Raw genomic sequence first — 18786 nt, forward strand, 5'->3', positions numbered from 1 at the left:
GTTGTGTTGGTACTTTAAGTGCCTTGAATACTTCCCTTGGAGATTCTTGATAAACATCCTCACATATTCTTTTTCGATAGGAGCCTTGACCATATTAGCAAAAGTTTCCTTCCATTTGTTGAAGAAAGAAGTGAACCCTTCGTTTTCTTTTTGTTTTAACATCTCGAGTTGTCTGTGGTCTGTTTCGTCTTCAATGTTACATTTATATCTATCTATGAAAGCATTTGTTATGGACTCCTAAGTGGAGGTTTTCTCTTTCTCGAGAGAAAAGAACCATTGCTGGCAAACGGTCTCGAGAGATAGTGAGAACATAGAGGGGAAAACCTTCTTATCGATACCCTTAATGCTCATTATAGTTTAAAAGCTCTTAGATGAAAGTAAGGGTTATCTGTTGCCTTGAATTTAGGGATGTCAGTGGCGTTGAACTTATGCGGAAGAAGTTCCTTGTCCAGCGAGACCCCTTGTGAACTAATGCCCTGAAATTTATTGTCACTAGATAGCTTGCTCAAACTTTCTTGCATAAGGTTCATTTGTTGTTGCTTCACAGGGTCATCAATTTTGAGGGTTAAAGCCTTTAACACCTCAGTCACGTCTTTCAATTGATTCCTAAGTTCATTGACCTCTTCTTGACTTGCCATTATCTTTTTAGCCTTCCTCTTTTGACGAATTGGTTTATCAAAAAGTGAGACTTGAATAAAGAGGTTGTCCTTGATTAATCGCCCTTCTCTCCTCGACCAAGTACTGTGGAAAAGGAATTTGGGGATATTCATTGTTAATTATTTGACTCAAACTTTATTCAACATCCAATGGATGGAGGAAGTGAAGAAAGATTGGAATAGAATGTGAAGAAAAATGATGTAGATGGAGGGATATTAAGAATTAGGAATAGAATGTACCCCCAACTCAAATGACGAAAAAGATCGACTCATGCATGAACCTAAGACATGGTCATGGTGACATATACTCGAAGTGTGTGCTAAGACTAGTGAGTGTAGGTGATATGTTAAGACTCATGTCATGACCACGTGGCTAGACTATGTGACTAGACTCAATTAATGACTTAACAAGGTATGACTAACAGAATTAATTAGCAAACTGTTTAATTAGACACAAGGTGATGACTCGAGCAATAAATCGAACTGTCGCCAAAACGACAGGACTGGCGCCACACTATGTAGTGTAGCGCCAGATGACAGAGTTGTCGCCAGGCGCTACACTCCTCATAGTGGCGCTGCAGTCCAAATCTCGGCGCCAGTGCTGGAACGTTGATCTGGAGCTGCTTTCGGTATTATTACTCAATAGGGGTATGCCTAGAGTCGTACTAAGTCAACTCTGATTAGATTATTAGACTCTAATTACCAAAATTAATTAATTAATTAATTAAGAAAAGTCCTTTAATTATTAATTAGTTTATTTAGTCTTAACACAAGTCAAACAAATGGTTAGGAAAAATCACATAGAGTATGCACAACAAATAATGCACAATTAGTCAAGTAGACACAATATGATGCAATGAGTTTGCAACTTAACCATGGCTCTAGTTCTCTAAAGTTCAGGATATGGTTTAGTCAATAGAGGGTCCATGGTTAATTTTCCGGATGCACCGCGCGGAAGCCTAACAGTGAAGGGTTGGCACGAGTGGATGGGACACCGCGAGTTTTTAGAAAAAACTCGCTTCCATGGTTTGGTGAATTCAACAATCTCGGATGTACCCTTTGTTGCTCAGAGCGTTCAATCAGGTAGATGGAGCATGAATTCCCAGAGGGTTATGTCCATATGTAGAACACATATGGGTTTTAGAAAAGTGAGAAAAACTCAATCAGGAAGTAGGATCGAGCAAACAATGCGAAAAACTGGTCGAAATTATGCATATTTCTAGCTCGGTATTGGAAGAATTTGGCGCCAGCAAACAGAGATTGGCGCCAGGTTTTAGCTGTAGTGCCTGGCGACAGAACTGTCGTTTGGCACTACAGTTAAATGTCTGGGGCTAATATTCTGTTCGCTGACGCAAATTCCTACATGCCTCAGCAGCTTTCTGTGCTCGATAAAATTTTCCAATTTCGCGCAGTGTTATTTCGGTCTTAGTTGTGAAATATATTCCTCAAATTTCCTACGTGTAAAATCCTATGTTTTAACTCATTACGGATGGTCTTTCCAATGAGATCTTTTTTTTACGCACATGAAATACTTAGAACGTTTCGAGTCTCATCCACTCATTCTAAATCATTGCCGAAACAAATTCAGGAATTAAAATAGAAATCCTCTCCAGTGGAGTCGCCAAAAACTGTAGGGAATATTTCAAGCGTTAATCCCTTAGCTTGAACCCCACTGTGATCATACACTAAAGTACGGTGGCGTCCAAAGGGAAAGAAGATAGAGCAAAAGAGTCGCCAACAAGTTTTTAGGAACTTGTAAACCGTTCATAGGGTGAAGGTTACACCCCTTAACGATCCAAGAGATCGTTAACTCCAATAGGTCTGGAACCATGACTGGTAGTTCGGGGATGAAGGTACAAATCCAACCTAAAAGAGATTGAACCTGCCCTAATAATAGGCCTCTACTTTATTCAGATCGTATTCATGTGCGCTTTCTGACTAACATGCAATCAATAGGTTTACCCTAAAACTGTTTATCTATGTTGGTTGAATATAATGCACAAATAAATCTATTATTGGAGATCACTTGAATTATAATCATATTAACCCTAAACAAGATTATTAATTATCTTATTAAGCGTGATTACAAGTACAAATTCCCTTTAAACATGCATAAAGGTGTGATCAAGCAATAACAATAAATAAGCATCAAGCAACATAATAAAAATCATCATAATAACAATTATAATAATCATGTTAAAGCATAATACACTAGTGGACAAAAGGCCATCCGTAACGGGCAAAAAGGGCTCATCCGTAACGGGCAGCGTCCGTTACGTATGCGGCCGTTACGGATGGCCATCATTATTCGTAACGGGCACTGTCTGTTACGAATAACCCATTATTCGTAACGGATGTTTCAAATGTCCGTTACGAATAACGGGTTATTCGTAACGGACAATTGAAATGTCCGTTACGAATAACCCGTTATTCGTAACGGACATTTGAAATTGTCCGTTACGAATAACCCCTTATTTGTAACGGACATTTCAGGTGTCCGTTATGAATAACGGGGTTATTTGTAACGGATAAATGTACTGCCCGTTACAAATAACCCCGTTATATGTAACAGACACATGTTTTGCCCGTTACAAGAAACGGGTTGATAGTAACGGGCATATTATCTGCCCGTTACAAATAGTGTTTGTCCTAATTAAAAAAAAATTCAGCATATGCTAGACAGTGGATAGCTTAGTTTGGTTAATGATTTTATCAATTACAAAAAATAAATAATATTAAATAATAATTTATACAAGTATACACTTCAAATACAATTAACAAAAGCCATACATTCAAATGATTTTATCAATTAAAGAAATTAAAAACAAGTTATGCACTTGCTAATTGCTATTGAAGCCGTGTATTCCACACTGAACTATTGAAGCCGCCGGAGAAGATCTCAATAGCATTTCTTGTCGTACTCTCGGCTTACTCGTCACCATACCCAAACTTGCATCGCCATGATAACCAGATTTTTTCTAGCCTTATCCAAAATTCGCTCCCCTGCACATCAAACCCGAACCCCAAGTTAGAGATATATAAAAGATTTCATAAATCATGCTCTATAGTTGCATAAACGACTCTTTTTCTCTTAAGAAATGAGAGTATGAACAAGAATATAAACCCAGAATTTATAGGCAAGGTGATCTAAGGAAAGGAAAGTAACATATATCCAAAACTTCATTAATTGCATGTTCGGTTTACCATTAAAAGAAAAACAAAAAATAGTGCACATGATACATCCCACTTGATTTTCATGCTAACAAATGACATCAGATGAAGCATTGGAGAACAAAGCCAAATAAAATCACATTAGCGACTAGTATACTTACAAAACCGTCCTCAGTTATGTCAAGGAGCTGATAATCAGTACGAGTGACATGGGAAGCCTGCAAAACATAGATGAATTCCATTTAGTTCAAGAAAAGGGCAGTATAAAGAAGAAAGAAGACATGGATAGGGCCATACATCACAATTGTGAGAAGATGGAACAATATCCTCAAGCTTCTTCCCATTAATTCATTAGTTGTGAGAGTCTGCTTGTTGTTAGAGATAATATGGCAGAAACTGAATCCACTGAGCTTGCAGCTGAAATTGGCGTCCAGAAGTATATTTTTTAGTTTTAAATCACTGTGTAAAATGCTGCAAGGTTGGATAGAATGCAGGAAGTTAAGGGCTGAGCACAATTCAATGACTACCCGAATTCTTGTTTACCATGGTAACAGGGAAGTGTTGTCTTTGTAATTCAGTCGGTCTTCAAGATTTCCATTAGGAAGATACTTGATAGATGAGAGCCAAGGAGTCATGGCATGCACCAATGAGACTCACCAGGTTTGGATGGCGCAACTTGCTTAATACATCAAACTACAAGCAAAGTACAAATTACGCAAACGAGGTAAGCAACAGTTCATAAGTGTTTTACTAATATTACTATGCTTATGATCTATTCGCTACATACATTCAATAATAGTGTAGTACAATCAAAGAAGTTTCTCCAAAAATTCTTTAATAGTCCAAACTCTTCACATAAATGATTTTATAGTTAATGGTCATCAGAACAAAATATCTCTAATTACAAATAAAGAGTAGTTATTAATTTTCTAACCTCATGTTTGAATTCTGCATTACCCTGCAAGCTATCAGGATTAAGTATCTTTATTGCGACTTCAGTGTTATGTATACAACGCCATTGTCTCCTTCATGAATTATCAATGATGGATCATAGAACATAGTAGCTTCTCTGATATCTAACTAAGAGAACTCGCAGGAAAACATTTGAACATAGGAAACCAATTCCCACAGTTGGATTTCATCGAACATCAATAACATACAGCATAAACAAATGAATGTACTTGTATATATTGTTTCCCATAAACAACACTTTCCAAAAACATGCTAATTAACACAATAAATAACAACACTTATATTATTCAACTCTCCAAACAAATCGAAATGCTTTCAAAACCTTGTAAATCTAGCTGACTAATTTCCTACGCAACTAAAATCCCTCATAAAACTATAAGGGCAATCGATTTCTAAGAAAAATAAAATAATCTCAACCAAAAAAATGAGGACTTTATATATATAAAAAAAAATAAAAAATAAAAAATAAAAAAAAAAAACTAGTCATATTCATATTCAACTGAAATCCCTAACCATATTATCAGGAATAAAAACAAAACAAAAAACAAAAAAAAACGAAAAATAGAAATCAGACTAAAACACAATAAAAAGAGGGGAATCGCAGCAGAAATCGAAAGAGCCATCATTATCATACAAAAAAACTGACAAAAACCCTAGAATCCGAGCAAAACAAAGTCAAAGAATAAAATACACACAGTAGCGCAGTCAAAATGTTCGCAACAAACACACAGCTAGTCTCAGGATCAATCAAAATGTACAAGTCATAACTTCAACTACACAATCAACTAACTACTGCAACATAATAATCAAGGAAAACAACAACAATAGCATAAAATTCCTACTAAATGCATCTTTATGACAAATTTAACACCAAAATATTCAAATTATAAAAATAAAAAAAACCAAGAAACAATTTATGCGTTGAATAAAACCCTAACTCAAGATCTCTAGAAAAAAAAATTACTAGAAAAAACAAAATGAATACCTCTTAATCAAGCTGTCTCGGACAAGACCAATAGAAGGAAGAACCTTCTCATCATACTCCAATCTGATGACGGACCCTAAGAGTCTGAAAAATATGAGGAAGACGATTCTGATCAGGATGAGACAAAACCCTAAGAGTAAGATTCACCATCTGAAGATCCTTAGTACCAAAAATTGATGAAAAATTGTGAGGTCGAGTACGAACATCGAAGGTGTAAGGCTTCTGGAGCCATGGAATTCGGACATGAGTACCTTTGCCGACAATTTCATCGAGAACTCCGCAAAAACGGTCGAAGATGACGGCCTTTTCGCCGCCGTCGACGGTGTAGAGGGAGTAATAGTCCTTCAGACATTCTAAAGACTCTAACAAACAAGAGAATAAAGGAATTAGGGTGGTGAAATGGATGAGATTAAGTGAATTGAGTCGTAGAAGAGAGAGATTGAGTTAGCAAAATGAGAGAGGAAAGAGGAAAGAATGGGGATTTGGGTGTTTGACGGCTAGGATTAGGAGTGTGAAACCCTAATAATTAGTCATGGGCTCCTCTTTTCATGGGCTCCTCTTTTCAGCTGGTCTAAATATTCGTAACGGATACATGATGTCCGTTACGAATAAATATTTATTTGTCACGGACATCATGTGTCCGTTACGAATACTATATTATTTGTAACGGGCAAAATATTGTCCGTTAAGAATAAATATTTATTCGTAACGGACAATATTTTGCCCGTTACGAATGTATTTAATGTAACGGGCATAGCTTTGCCCGTTACAAATAACCCGTTACAAATGAAACTTTTTCCACTAGTGATAATAGCAAGATCCTAGGCATGATACTAACAAGATTAAGAACAAACCCTAGCATGTCACTAAACAATAAAAATCATATATTTAACCCTAACATGATACTAACAATCATAGATATTAGGAAGAACATAGGAAGCATCATACTTTTAATCATACTTGATATTAAAGTTACCCTAGACATGATACTAGGAATATCATAATAACAACCTAAGCATGATTTCTACATCATAACAATTAAAACCATTACAGTACTTACTTTGATGCCTCGTACCTCTTTCTAATAACAAAATACACACGTTAGTAACTTCAAGGAAAATAATAAACAAAACAATTAAATTAAATAATTGAAAAGAGAGATTTGGGACCAAACCCTCAGAAATTAAACCTTTCACGTCTAGGGCGAAGGCAACTTCGAATATGGCTAGGTGTATCTAAATCTAATAAATACGGAATTTTGTATTTGAGAGAAGGCTAGTTTAGAAAAGAGAGATAGAGAGAAAGTAAGCAAGAGAATCTTGATGAGAGTTGGTGAAAATTAGAGAGAATTGGTGAGAATAAGAATTGATGATTTAAAACGGAGTTTTTAGAACGCTATTTATAAAGAAAATCAGCCAAAAAAGATAAAACATCAAAACAGAGATCTGACGCGTAAAACGGGAATTAGCGCCAAACGCTAACCTTAGCGCCAGACGCTAAGGCTAGCGCCAAGCGTAGCGTCAAGCGCTACAGCTGGCGTTTGGCGCTTACTCGGAAATTCACGCGTTTTCTTAAAATCAAATAGAAATTGCCGTACAGGAGGATAAAATCGTATTTTCCTTAAAAATGTTCTTTGATTCTGATTAAAACTCTAAAAAGTCAACAAAAGTCAATTTATCAATACTAATTGAATTAGGAATGAAAAGAACCTTCTAGAAGAATCTAGAAGACTAAAACCATTCCTAATTGCATTAGGAATGATAAATCCATATTAGGCCCTCCTCTACATCATTGGGCCGCATATAAGGCTCAAACCGGGCCCACTTCAGTAATTTGGTCATAACTTCCTCAATATTCATCGGAATTGGGCTTATAATATATCGTTGGAAAGCTCTTTTCAAACCCTATCCAACTACACTATTATTGGACCTATATCATGGACCAACCAAACTGGATTGGCTGTTTTCTCAAAATAGGTTTTCAAAAACAGAGAGAAAAGAAAAGAAATTAAAACTTTCCGCAACACTAAACTTTCCACACTTTCACTTCATTCGATTATGATTCGACGTGAAAGTTACTCATCACTGGGTTTGGTTTTGGGGAGACACAAATGGGTGTCTACATTAGCAAGACCTTTCCAACGATATATTATAAGCCCAATTCCGATGAATATTGAGGAAGTTATGGCCAATTTACTGAACTGGGCCCTGTTTGAGCCTTATATGCGGCCCAATGATCTAGAGGAGGGCCTAATATAGATTTATCATTCCTAATGCAATTAGGAATGGTTTTTGTCTTCTAGACTCTTCTAGAAGGTTCTTTTCATTCCTAATTTAATTAGCATTGATCAATTGACTTTTGTTGACTTTTAGAGTTTTAATTAGAATAAAAGAACGTTTTTGAGGAAAATACGATTTTATCCTCCTATACGGCAATTTCTATCTGATTTTAAGAAAACGCGTCGATTTCTTAGTAAGCGCCAAACGCCAGCCTTAGCGCCTGACGCTAAGCTTGGCGCCAGGCGCTAGCGTTAGCGTTTGGCGCTAATGTCAGCGTCTGGAGCTAACCTTCGTTTTACGCGTCAGAACTCTGTTTTGATTTTTTATCTTTTTGGTTGATTTTCTTTATAAATAGCCTTCTAAAAACTCCGTTTTGATTCACCAACTCTCATCAAGAATCTCTTGATTACTCTCTCTCTCTCTCTCTTTTCTAAACTAGCCTTCTCTCAAATATAAAAATTCCGCATTCATTAGACTTAGAAACATCTAGCCATATTCGAAGTTGCCTTCGCCCTCGACGTGAAAGGTTTAATTTCTGAGGGTTTGGTCCCAAATCTTTATTTCAATTATTTAATTTAATTCTTTGTTGTTTATTATTTTCCTTGAAGTTACTAACGTGTGTATTTTCTTATTAGAAAGAGATACGAGGAATCCAAGTAAGTGCTTTAATGGTTTTATTGATATTATGATATGGGAATCATGTCTAGGTTGTTATTATGATTCCTAGCGTCATGTTAGGGTGTTTTGATCTTCCTAGTATCATGTTTAGGGTAACTTTAATATTAAATATGACAATTGTGATGCTTCCTACTTTCTTTCCTAATATTTATGATCGTTAGTATCATGTTAGGGTTAAATATTTGATCATTAATGCTTAGTGACATGCTAGGGTTTGTTATTAATCTTGTTAGTATCATGCCTAGGATCTTGCTATTATTATGCTTTAACATGATTCATGATTATTTTAATTATTATGATTATGATTATCATTATGATTATTATTTTGAATTATTATTATGTTGCTTGATATCATATTTATTGTTATTGCTTGATCACCTTTTATACATGTTTAAAGGGAATTTGTATTTGTAATCACGCTTAATAAGATAATTAATAACCTTGTTTAGGGTTAATATGATTATAATTCAAGTGATCGCCAATAATAGATTTATTTGTGCATTAATATTCAACCAACATAGATAAACAGGTTTAGGGTAATCCTATTGATTGCATGTTAGTCAGAAAGCGCACATGAATACGATAAGAATAAAGTAGAGGCCTATTATTAGGGCAGGTTCAATCTCTTTTAGGTTGGATTTGTACCTTCATCCCCGAACCCTATTTAGTTCAAGACCTTATGGAGTTGACAATCTCCTAGATCGTTAAGGGGTGTAACCTTCACCTCGTGAACGGTTTACAAGTTCCTAAAAAACTTGTTGGCAACTCTTTTGCTCTATCTTCTTTCCCTTTGGACTCCACCGTACTTTAGTGTATGATCACAGTGGGGTTCAAGCTAGGGGTTAATGCTTGAAATATTCCCTACAGTAACTGGTACTGTAAGTGACTTCACTTGTCAATAATGTCTTGGTTTCTTTGCTTGTAGTGAGTTTTTTTTTTTTTTTAAATAATCAAAGTGAAAACTTTGATAATCTATTACCGTTCCAATTTATTCTATATTGATTTGGCCACATTATATTTTATTATGATTGACTTTGTACAAGTATATAATCATTGTCATTTTATTTTTGCCTTGAAGCATATAAATTCTTGCTATTTACTTAGGTGTTTGATGAGTATGCAAGTTTATGTAAGTTACATTTTTATGCCTCTTTATATGTAGAATAAAGCATATGCACAAGTGGAAGATTGTAATATATTGTGAAAGAGAAAAGGAGTACTTGACTTTGGGTGATGAACTGATGTTACACCAGTATGAAAAGTGCAATCAACTACCAAACTTTGGAGATGGAACTTGTATTTCTACATAATACATGCTATTTGTAATACTAATTGTAGCACCTCTGAATGAGATAATTTATGACTTGTGTCATTTGTAGAAATATATAAGATAATGTATTTTTCTTGTTATACCGACACGAACAAATAGCGTCGTGATAGAGTTTAGCCAAGCCGACACTTTCCCTAGCGTAGGTATAAGTACTTACGACGCTATTTAGCACCTCTATAGCTCTAAAAATAGCGCATCTGCAACCGTTTTCTGTGCTAATGTCAAATGGGAAAGAGGAAGGGTTTGGAGGAGATGGATTTTAGAAGTATAAATCTATGTAATCTAAATATTACAATTTATTACAAGTTACATGTATAAATGTCAATTAAATGATAAGGATGAATTGTATTTTTATTTGGATTTAATAATATAATTTTTACAAAGATTAAATCAAATCAGCTAAGTTAAGACCATAAAGACTCGTTAAGTTAAATAGGCAATCTTAGCTTTCTAAAAAAAATTGCCTATCTTAAATAGGCGGTCTCCATTTTCTGAAAAAATAGACTCCCTATTCCCTATCATAATTAGGCATATCTTAAACAGGTAGTCTCAATTTTTTTTTAATTCTAGGAATCGCCTCTAATAAAGCAGTTTCTTTGCTAAAGAGACCGCTTACTAGAGACTGTATCTAAAGCGGTCTATACAGTTGTACCCTTAACTGTTTCAATGGAATCCTATGGGGTTTTAGTAGAACCTTACAATAATCTAATGGAACCCTTCCAATTCAATATAAGGAGATGCACCCTTCATTATTTCAATGGAACCTTATAGTGTTTCAGTAGAACCCTTATGATAATTTAGTGAATCCCTTCCAATTATAGTCTAAACAATTGTACCCTTCATTGTTTCAATGAAACCATACTATATTTCAGTAGATACCTTATGATAATTTAGTGGATCCCTTCCAGTTAAGTGTAAAGAGTTGTAACCTTGATTGTTTCAAAGGAACCCTCCTATACTTTAATGGAACCCTTCTAATTTAGGGTAAAGATTTGTACCCTTCATTCCTTTTTAAGTTGAACCAAAACCAAAAAACAATGAACAATACCTTCAATGAATAATGTTCAATAGCTTCAAGTTTAACATTTTTTCATGAACTTTATAATTAACATAAATCTTAAATATTCCAATCAACAAGTTAGATCAAGAGATAATTGCTTGTAATATATAATCTAACATATTTTCATATCAAGCTTGATGGTCCAAACACAAACAACATGTTTGTTCATTCTCTCAATATTCTTAAGATATTTTTATTTTCTATGTTTAATACAACTATATCAACATTCTTAAGATATTTACTGGTTTTAATTAACTTCTTACCCACAAAAACATAATCATATCACACTTGTTAATTGGTACATTAATTAAATGTACTCTAAACACAATCGGAGAATTGTAGCCTTCATTGTTTCATTAGAACCCTGCATTATTTTAGTAGTAGAACCCTTCATTGTACAAGTATAACCCTACAAACATATTCAAAGAGTTCTACACTTCATTACAATAGAACCCTACATTATTTTAATGGAACCCTAAAATGTTTTAGTAGATCCCTTCATTGTGTGAGTGTTACCTTGCAATTTGCCCTATATAGCATACCCTAGTTTGTTTCAGTGGGATCCTACAATGTTTAAAAGGAATGTTATCCTTGTACACCATGCCAATGCAAAAATTTAACTGAAAATATCTTTAATTATCAATAAATAAAAATTAGAACAATTGAATATAAATAAATTATTCATTTAGACGATTCCAACAAGTACCCACATGACTATATTTATTTTTATATATAATCACACATAATAATCATAGTGAATTAGATTAATATGCAAAACGTTAAAACATTTCATTTAACATTTTACTTTTTCTGAATCAGATTTTTTTTTTCTTTTTTTTTAGTGGTATTATATATTTGTGAACTAAAAAGGTAAACATATTATATAAAAAAAACATCTACAATATCTATGATATAGTAGTAAATAAAAAATAACTAGATGAATCCCGTGCGATGCACGGTTTGTTTGATTTTATTTAAATAATATTTTTTTTTTGTATTTATGATCCTAAAATTTGTTATATATTTAGATAAAATTCCTAATATTAAAAGATAATATATAATATTTAATTAATTTAAACTTAAAAATCTCATTCGCCAATTTTGCTTACATAGCATTTAAATTATTTAATTCTAAAAGAAATTAATAATCTCTTATTTAATTGGCTACTACTAAGATTTATAATCCTACATGCGCGCTGAGAAAATTAGATCCTACGTGGCTCTCTAAAAACTCGGGAAAAAACTCCCCTTTATATATATATACTAGGTGTGAAGCCCGTGCGATGCACGGGTTAGTTTATAGATTATTATTATTATTATTATTATTATTATTATTATTATTATTATTATTATTATTATTATTTCTAATTATTTTTACTTTTTGTATTATTATTTTTAATTATGTGATGCACGGGTTTATTTATAGCTTTTTATTTTAATTATTTTCTTCAATATTTATTAATCAAATTCATTTAAAATAATGAAGAGATGAATTATTACATTTAAAATAATGAAGAGATGAATTATTAATTTAGTCGATATAATATTGCAATTCTTTACAAAGAAAAAATATAATTATTTCAACTTATTAAATACTACTTTTTATTAATAACATAATTAGAAATAAAACTGCTAGTTTCATACGGATTTTATCTTCATCTCCTCTATGGAGAGTATATTTTGCTTATGTAATTGTGGTGTATGAATCTTGGTCCTCCCGTGAATGATGCAGGCAAAATTACTCTATTCTCCTTTTCCATCTCAAGTGTGTAGTATGTAGTGTCTATTCTTTTTATATAATTCTGGTACATGTATCTTATGTCTCCAAAGAATGTTGGTGTCAAGATTGTTCTTTTCCCATCTTCGGTCCTCGCAGTATCTTCGTTTTCCATTGCATCCCTCATCATGTTGAGCCGTGGTTGATGTTGTTGGATATTCTCACCAAATAGGTTTTGCAAAGGGTATTGTAAAGCCATGTAGGTTTGATATTAAACCAATGATTATTATTTTTACGTATTGTGTGGTTAATTGTTGATGCATGTATTATGAAATAGTTTTATGTCTATTTATAAGGAAATACAATAAATATTATCTTTTTTACATAAATTTTATCATATTTTTTTTTATTGTTGATCTTATTTAATATTTTGTATTCCAATCCATATTCCATGTACATCGGGTTAGTTTATATTTTTTTTTTAATTTTTTTTTTGTAATATTATTATGATTACTATTATTATTTTGTATTATTATTTTTATTGTTAATTTGTTTGGAAATTTTTTTTTGATGGAAACACTTGTATTGATTATTTTAATTAATTGGTTATTTTTTTTATGGAAACACTTGTATTGATTATTTCAAAAAATATATCAAAAATTTTATTAAAGTTGGGTTAGGATTTGATTATAGAGTATGATAGTAATAATAGAACGTATAAGATCTCTTATAAATTAAAAATCTAAGTTTGATACTTATTTTATCAAAGTTGGGTTAGGATTAGATTATAGATTATAAATTAAAAATCTAAGTTTGATACTTATTTTATTAAAGTTGGGTTAGGATTAGATTATAGATTATCTTTTAATTTTTTTCACCTTTTTAGTTTTTATCTTAAATTTTTTTTTTGTATGATATTATTATATTACCCTTTCTTAAAGTTTCCAAATTAAAATTAAAAGACTAAATGAAACTGACTCTTTCCAAGTTCTTCTTAAATTCTTGTACCTGAGTTTGGTTCTGTTCATGCATGTTTCACTTGTCCTTATGGGCCTTTGTTAGATAATTCTTAATAACTTCCTATATTAAATATCCTCATTGTACGCCCATTTGAAGGAAAATATGAATGTATCAACTTCCCGACATTCCCATTGCCCCCCTCTCTACTTAACAAAAAATTTTACAAATACATCAAGTCACAGTAGATTAATACGTTGATTAATTTTATTAGAAAGAGCAAGTTATGTTTTATATTAATTACCTGGTCCTATATGCAGTTGTCTTCGTGCTTTTTTCTCATTGAGTATCAATCGTCTCCTTTTCCTTCTTTCTCTTTGCAAAGCTTTTTTAATGAAATCTTGGTTCATGGTATCTCTTAGAGTAAATTCACTGTACGATGATTGTGTTCTTTCTTGAGTTGCATATATGTAATTTTATAAAAATTATGGTTTAAATATGTATGATAATTTTATTAAAGTTGGTTATTAGAATATAGAGTTATGAGTAATATCTTTACAAAAAAAAAAAGTAAATTTTTATCTTTTGAATTTAAGATAAAAGATAACTTTTAATTTCGTCAAGCACTTATGAATCCAAAAGAGAATGTATGGATGGTAAAAGTAATAAGTCTGCAACTATAATGTTACAATAGAAGGAAAAAAAATGAAAAGGGTAGGATGATTGTATGATGTATCTTCACCGAAAATGATGCCCAAACAATAACATCCTCTTTATCTAATTTATCCATTATTATTACACTAACTACTTCCTCTCCTATTTACATATACCGACGCGTTGACGTTTCTCACCAATTGCAAATTGGTATCAATTCCTTTGGTTTTATTTTAAAGTTGAGAACTACCCGTTCTTTTTTTTTTATTTAGTTGTAAAAAATAAGAGTTGAGATATCAATCTCCAATACACGAAATATGATAGTAATAATAAAACGTATAAGATCTCTTATAAAAGTTAAAAATCTAAGTTTGATACTTATTTTATTAAAGTTGGGTTAGGATTAGATTATAGAGTATGATAGTAATAATAAAACGTATAAGATCTCTTATAAATTAAAAATCTAAGTTTGATACTTATTTTATCAAAGTTGGGTTAGAATTAGATTATAGATTATAAATTAAAAATCTAAGTTTGATACTTATTTTATTAAAGTTGGGTTAGGATTAGATTATAGATTATCTTTTAATTTTTTTCACCTTTTTAGTTTTTATCTTAAAATATATACTATGGTTGAACGGTCAAATAAATTAAAAATGGTGACAGCCTTATTGTACTGCTTTGAGTATATACAAATTGTCAAATTACGTTTCCTTGGTGTGGCGAGCTTACTTTGAGTAGGATATGGGATTACAAAAATTACTCATATCACTACTAAATGTTGCACATCAAATTTTTAATACCTCAAATTTATAATTAATAATAAAACGTATAAGATCTCTTATAAAAGTAAAATCTAAAATATTGGAGTACATAATAATTTAAAACAATATGAAGAAATTGCTAAATAGTCTAATGGCTAACTTAATAATGAAATTCTAAAATAACCAATGATTATTTAATGAAGTATATAAAAACTACATAATGGATGGATGATAATTTCGAAGCTTGAATATCCCTTCGCACTATGAAACTTGTTATGTTGATCATGGAATTAAGCCTGCAATATAAATATATTTTTTAAACAATTAATTAGTATATTATTTTAAAAATAAAATAGCTAATTTTGAGAAAAATTAGATAGATACCTTTGATTTTTTAAATGTGTTGTTGCTTGAATCTTTATCATCTTTACTATCAGATTCATTATGAGTCCGTTTTCCATCATCCTTACTTGTATCTTCATCTTTATTTGTTGTAGCTTCTTTGTCATCCTTTATATGAAATAGTTAGTATAACAATTATTTCTTTGGAAAAATTTAATAAAATTTTAATAATTTTAAAAAGTTAAAACATACCTCAAGGATAATTGTTTCAAAAATTTTCATCACAGTGAAGGTTTGTCGCAATGTTTTACGATTATATGCAGTGATTTTAACTTTAAAAATCAATTCTTTCCCAATGATATTTTTAATTATCATTGGTATTTCTGATTCTGCGTCATTATCGCTAGCATCATCTTTGTTATTAGCCTGCAAAAGATGATTTTACAATAAATATAATATTATATAATCAATATTTTGAATGATCATTATAATATATAATTGTTTTTAAAAAAGGATAACCTTTTCATATATATGAGCTTCAAAAACAGTACTCCCATCTTGACCAATTAACTTCTTAGCTTCTTCATCAAATATAACAAATATGGTCGAACCACTATGATCTTCAACACCAAGCTCCAAACGATACCTATATGCATTTTATAAAAAAATCAATAGCTAATTAAATTAAATATGATTAACATTTAAATTATAAACTATTCATAGATGTCTAACCTTGGTATTGGTCTTTCAATTGATTTTTCGCAAAGGATGCATAAAAAATCCGCCAATCTTGGAGTGACTCGTCTTTTACAAACCGGACATGAGATATAATACCAACCATTCTCACCCATAATATCAGTCACTTTAGCCTTACAGTAGAATATTAAATCCTATATTTACAAAATTATTAGAAATTATTTTGTATGATATAAATTAAATCTATAAATATTGATTCAAAATAATTGAAATAGCATTTTTAATATAATACATTTTCAACAGTTTTTTGGATGTGATTCATAAGAGTTGAGATATCAATCTTCTTGGAGATAATTTCTTGTGAGTCCGTAGAAGTACATTGTATCTCAAGTTTTCCAATAGTACTATTTTCTGTTTTTTCACTATAATAAAAAATAAAAAAAATTACTTAAGAAATATAAACTATAACTTTAATTTGGACCAATCAATTTATTGTTAAAAGCATACGCTATGTACCAAAATAAGAATTTTGAAAGATAGAAATCATACTACCAAATATCTTTTAAGAACTGAACCTCTGGAACTTCTACATTTGTATAGATTTTGGTCGATGACGAAGAGGTTAGATTAAAATTACCTACATATTAAGTAATAATAAAAAATAAATAGATAGAAAAATAATTAAAAAATAATTATTAAAATAATAAACAACAATAAACTAAAATTACCATTAAACTCTTTCACCATCGTTGACGTTATTATAATAGGAAAAGGTTTAGTGAAATCATTGAGTTGGTTTTTCTGTTTTGTATACTCAGTAAAAACTTTATTCCAAAGCTTAATTTGAGCTCGTTTTCCCCTAATTACAAAAAAAAAAAATATTAGATACACATAAAATAAATATAATAAATATACGTAAGAAGAATTATGTAAAAATAATTATAAAAAAAAAACAATCATACCATTTATCTTCTATTTCGATAGAATCACCAATTTCGTTTACAACCATACCTACTACGTCTAACATAAAAATACAACACTGAAATATTAGAAAAAATAAAATTGATATAAAACAATCTATACGTTTAGATAAAATAAACCAATATATTTACCGGGAAGTGAATAATTGTTGCGAAATTGATCTAAAGAATGTAATTATATAAAATCAAATCTATGCATTGGTATTTTTTCATCCTCTCCAATAGCTCGCACAACAGTGTTTTGAAAAAAATTGAATCATTATTTTGTTGTCACTGACAATGCGATATTGATTCTTATTTGGAACGACTGAAAAGTATCTAATGGTGTAAACTTTTCCTTCAATCAATTTCGGACGAAAGGGTTGAACAAAGTTGGATTTGATTGAGGCGTGAATGTAATCACCCTGTTATTAAAAATAAGAAATTAAGTTAATTAGTTATAATAAAAACTAAAGAGGTTCAATTAAAAATTTAATATCCCTCTAATAAAAAAAATTAATAGAGGTAATATTTTATAAGAAATACCTCCTCGTCCAATAGGACCATATCCAAACTTATTAAGCTATCTTGTTTGCGAAAATTCAGTACGTCAAACAGGCGAGAAACACGTACTTTGATTTTCCAATCATTTTTGCTTGAATTTAATTGTCTAATTAAATTTGATCTGTATGTAAAAACAAAAATCCCAAAATAAATACAATGTACATAACAAATACAAATATAATTTGTTTTTTTAAAGAGCAAAGAATTACCCAGCCATTGATGATCTACAACTGACACAATTACTAACATAAAATTTGATTGAACAAAATTTGATTGATTTGGTTTTGTATTGATACGAAATTTTGTTGGTGATGTATGATCGTCAATTTATAATGGTAGGTAACAAAAATTTATCATATAATGGTAGATATGTTTTAAGATAGGGTTATAAGTATTTTTAAGTTATATTATTGGGCTATTGTTAAAAAAAAAAAATTATCTTATATTGATAGTTATGATTATCAAATCCTAATATTGAAAATAATATTGTATTGTATTGTATTGAAAATAAAATTATATATTTTATTCCAATGCAAGAGTCCGGAGCTTGTGAGAATGAGGTATGATTGGCTGAGGAGTGTGGCTTGAAGAATTCAAACCGAGGTTGGTGATGCTACAGCCATCTTATATTGATATTTAATAATGATATTTATTATCATAGAATATATTGATAAATTATGAATGATTAATACCATATGATATGCACGGCCCTATTTTGGTGAAGATTTATCATATGATATGCATGGCTCTTTTTGGTGAAGATAGTTTTTAACCATCTAAAATTCTATATTTTAATGTAGTAGGTGTTTACTATCATATGATATTTAAACTAAAGATAATTATTATCATGCAATTAAATAAGATAATTATTTACATGGCATTAAAATTGGAGATATATCGAATCTAATTCATTATAATTATTTACATGGCATTAAAATTGGAGATATATCGAATCTAATTCGTCACTTTTATCTAGTTGGCGAGTGAATTTTTTAATTCTAA

The 18786-nt window shown here is 31.0% G+C and overlaps 1 protein-coding gene and 1 long non-coding RNA gene across 2 annotated transcripts; both read right to left on the minus strand.

Annotated features, from left to right (window-relative positions):
* Window positions 1-3387: 3387 nt before the first annotated feature.
* Window positions 3388-5981, minus strand: LOC110699939. The gene is made up of 4 exons (XR_002507040.1): window positions 4762-5981; window positions 4355-4520; window positions 4125-4244; window positions 3388-4045 (listed from the first exon to the last, which is right to left on the minus strand). It is a non-coding gene; the product is annotated as an uncharacterized LOC110699939 (long non-coding RNA).
* A 9532-nt stretch (window positions 5982-15513) lies between these two features.
* On the minus strand, window positions 15514-18001 carry LOC110699984 (replication protein A 70 kDa DNA-binding subunit E-like). Its single transcript, XM_021877472.1, has 12 exons — window positions 17994-18001; window positions 17767-17905; window positions 17520-17645; window positions 17224-17300; window positions 16990-17120; window positions 16814-16898; window positions 16554-16683; window positions 16298-16455; window positions 16085-16211; window positions 15818-15991; window positions 15608-15733; window positions 15514-15519 (listed from the first exon to the last, which is right to left on the minus strand). Exons 1-12 carry the CDS (start codon window positions 17999-18001, stop codon window positions 15514-15516), a joined length of 1287 nt encoding a protein of 428 aa, XP_021733164.1.
* Window positions 18002-18786: the final 785 nt, after the last annotated feature.

This window comes from Chenopodium quinoa, unplaced genomic scaffold (assembly GCF_001683475.1).
Source record: "Chenopodium quinoa cultivar QQ74 unplaced genomic scaffold, ASM168347v1, whole genome shotgun sequence".
In the NCBI taxonomy this organism is placed as follows: domain Eukaryota; kingdom Viridiplantae; phylum Streptophyta; class Magnoliopsida; order Caryophyllales; family Amaranthaceae; genus Chenopodium; species Chenopodium quinoa.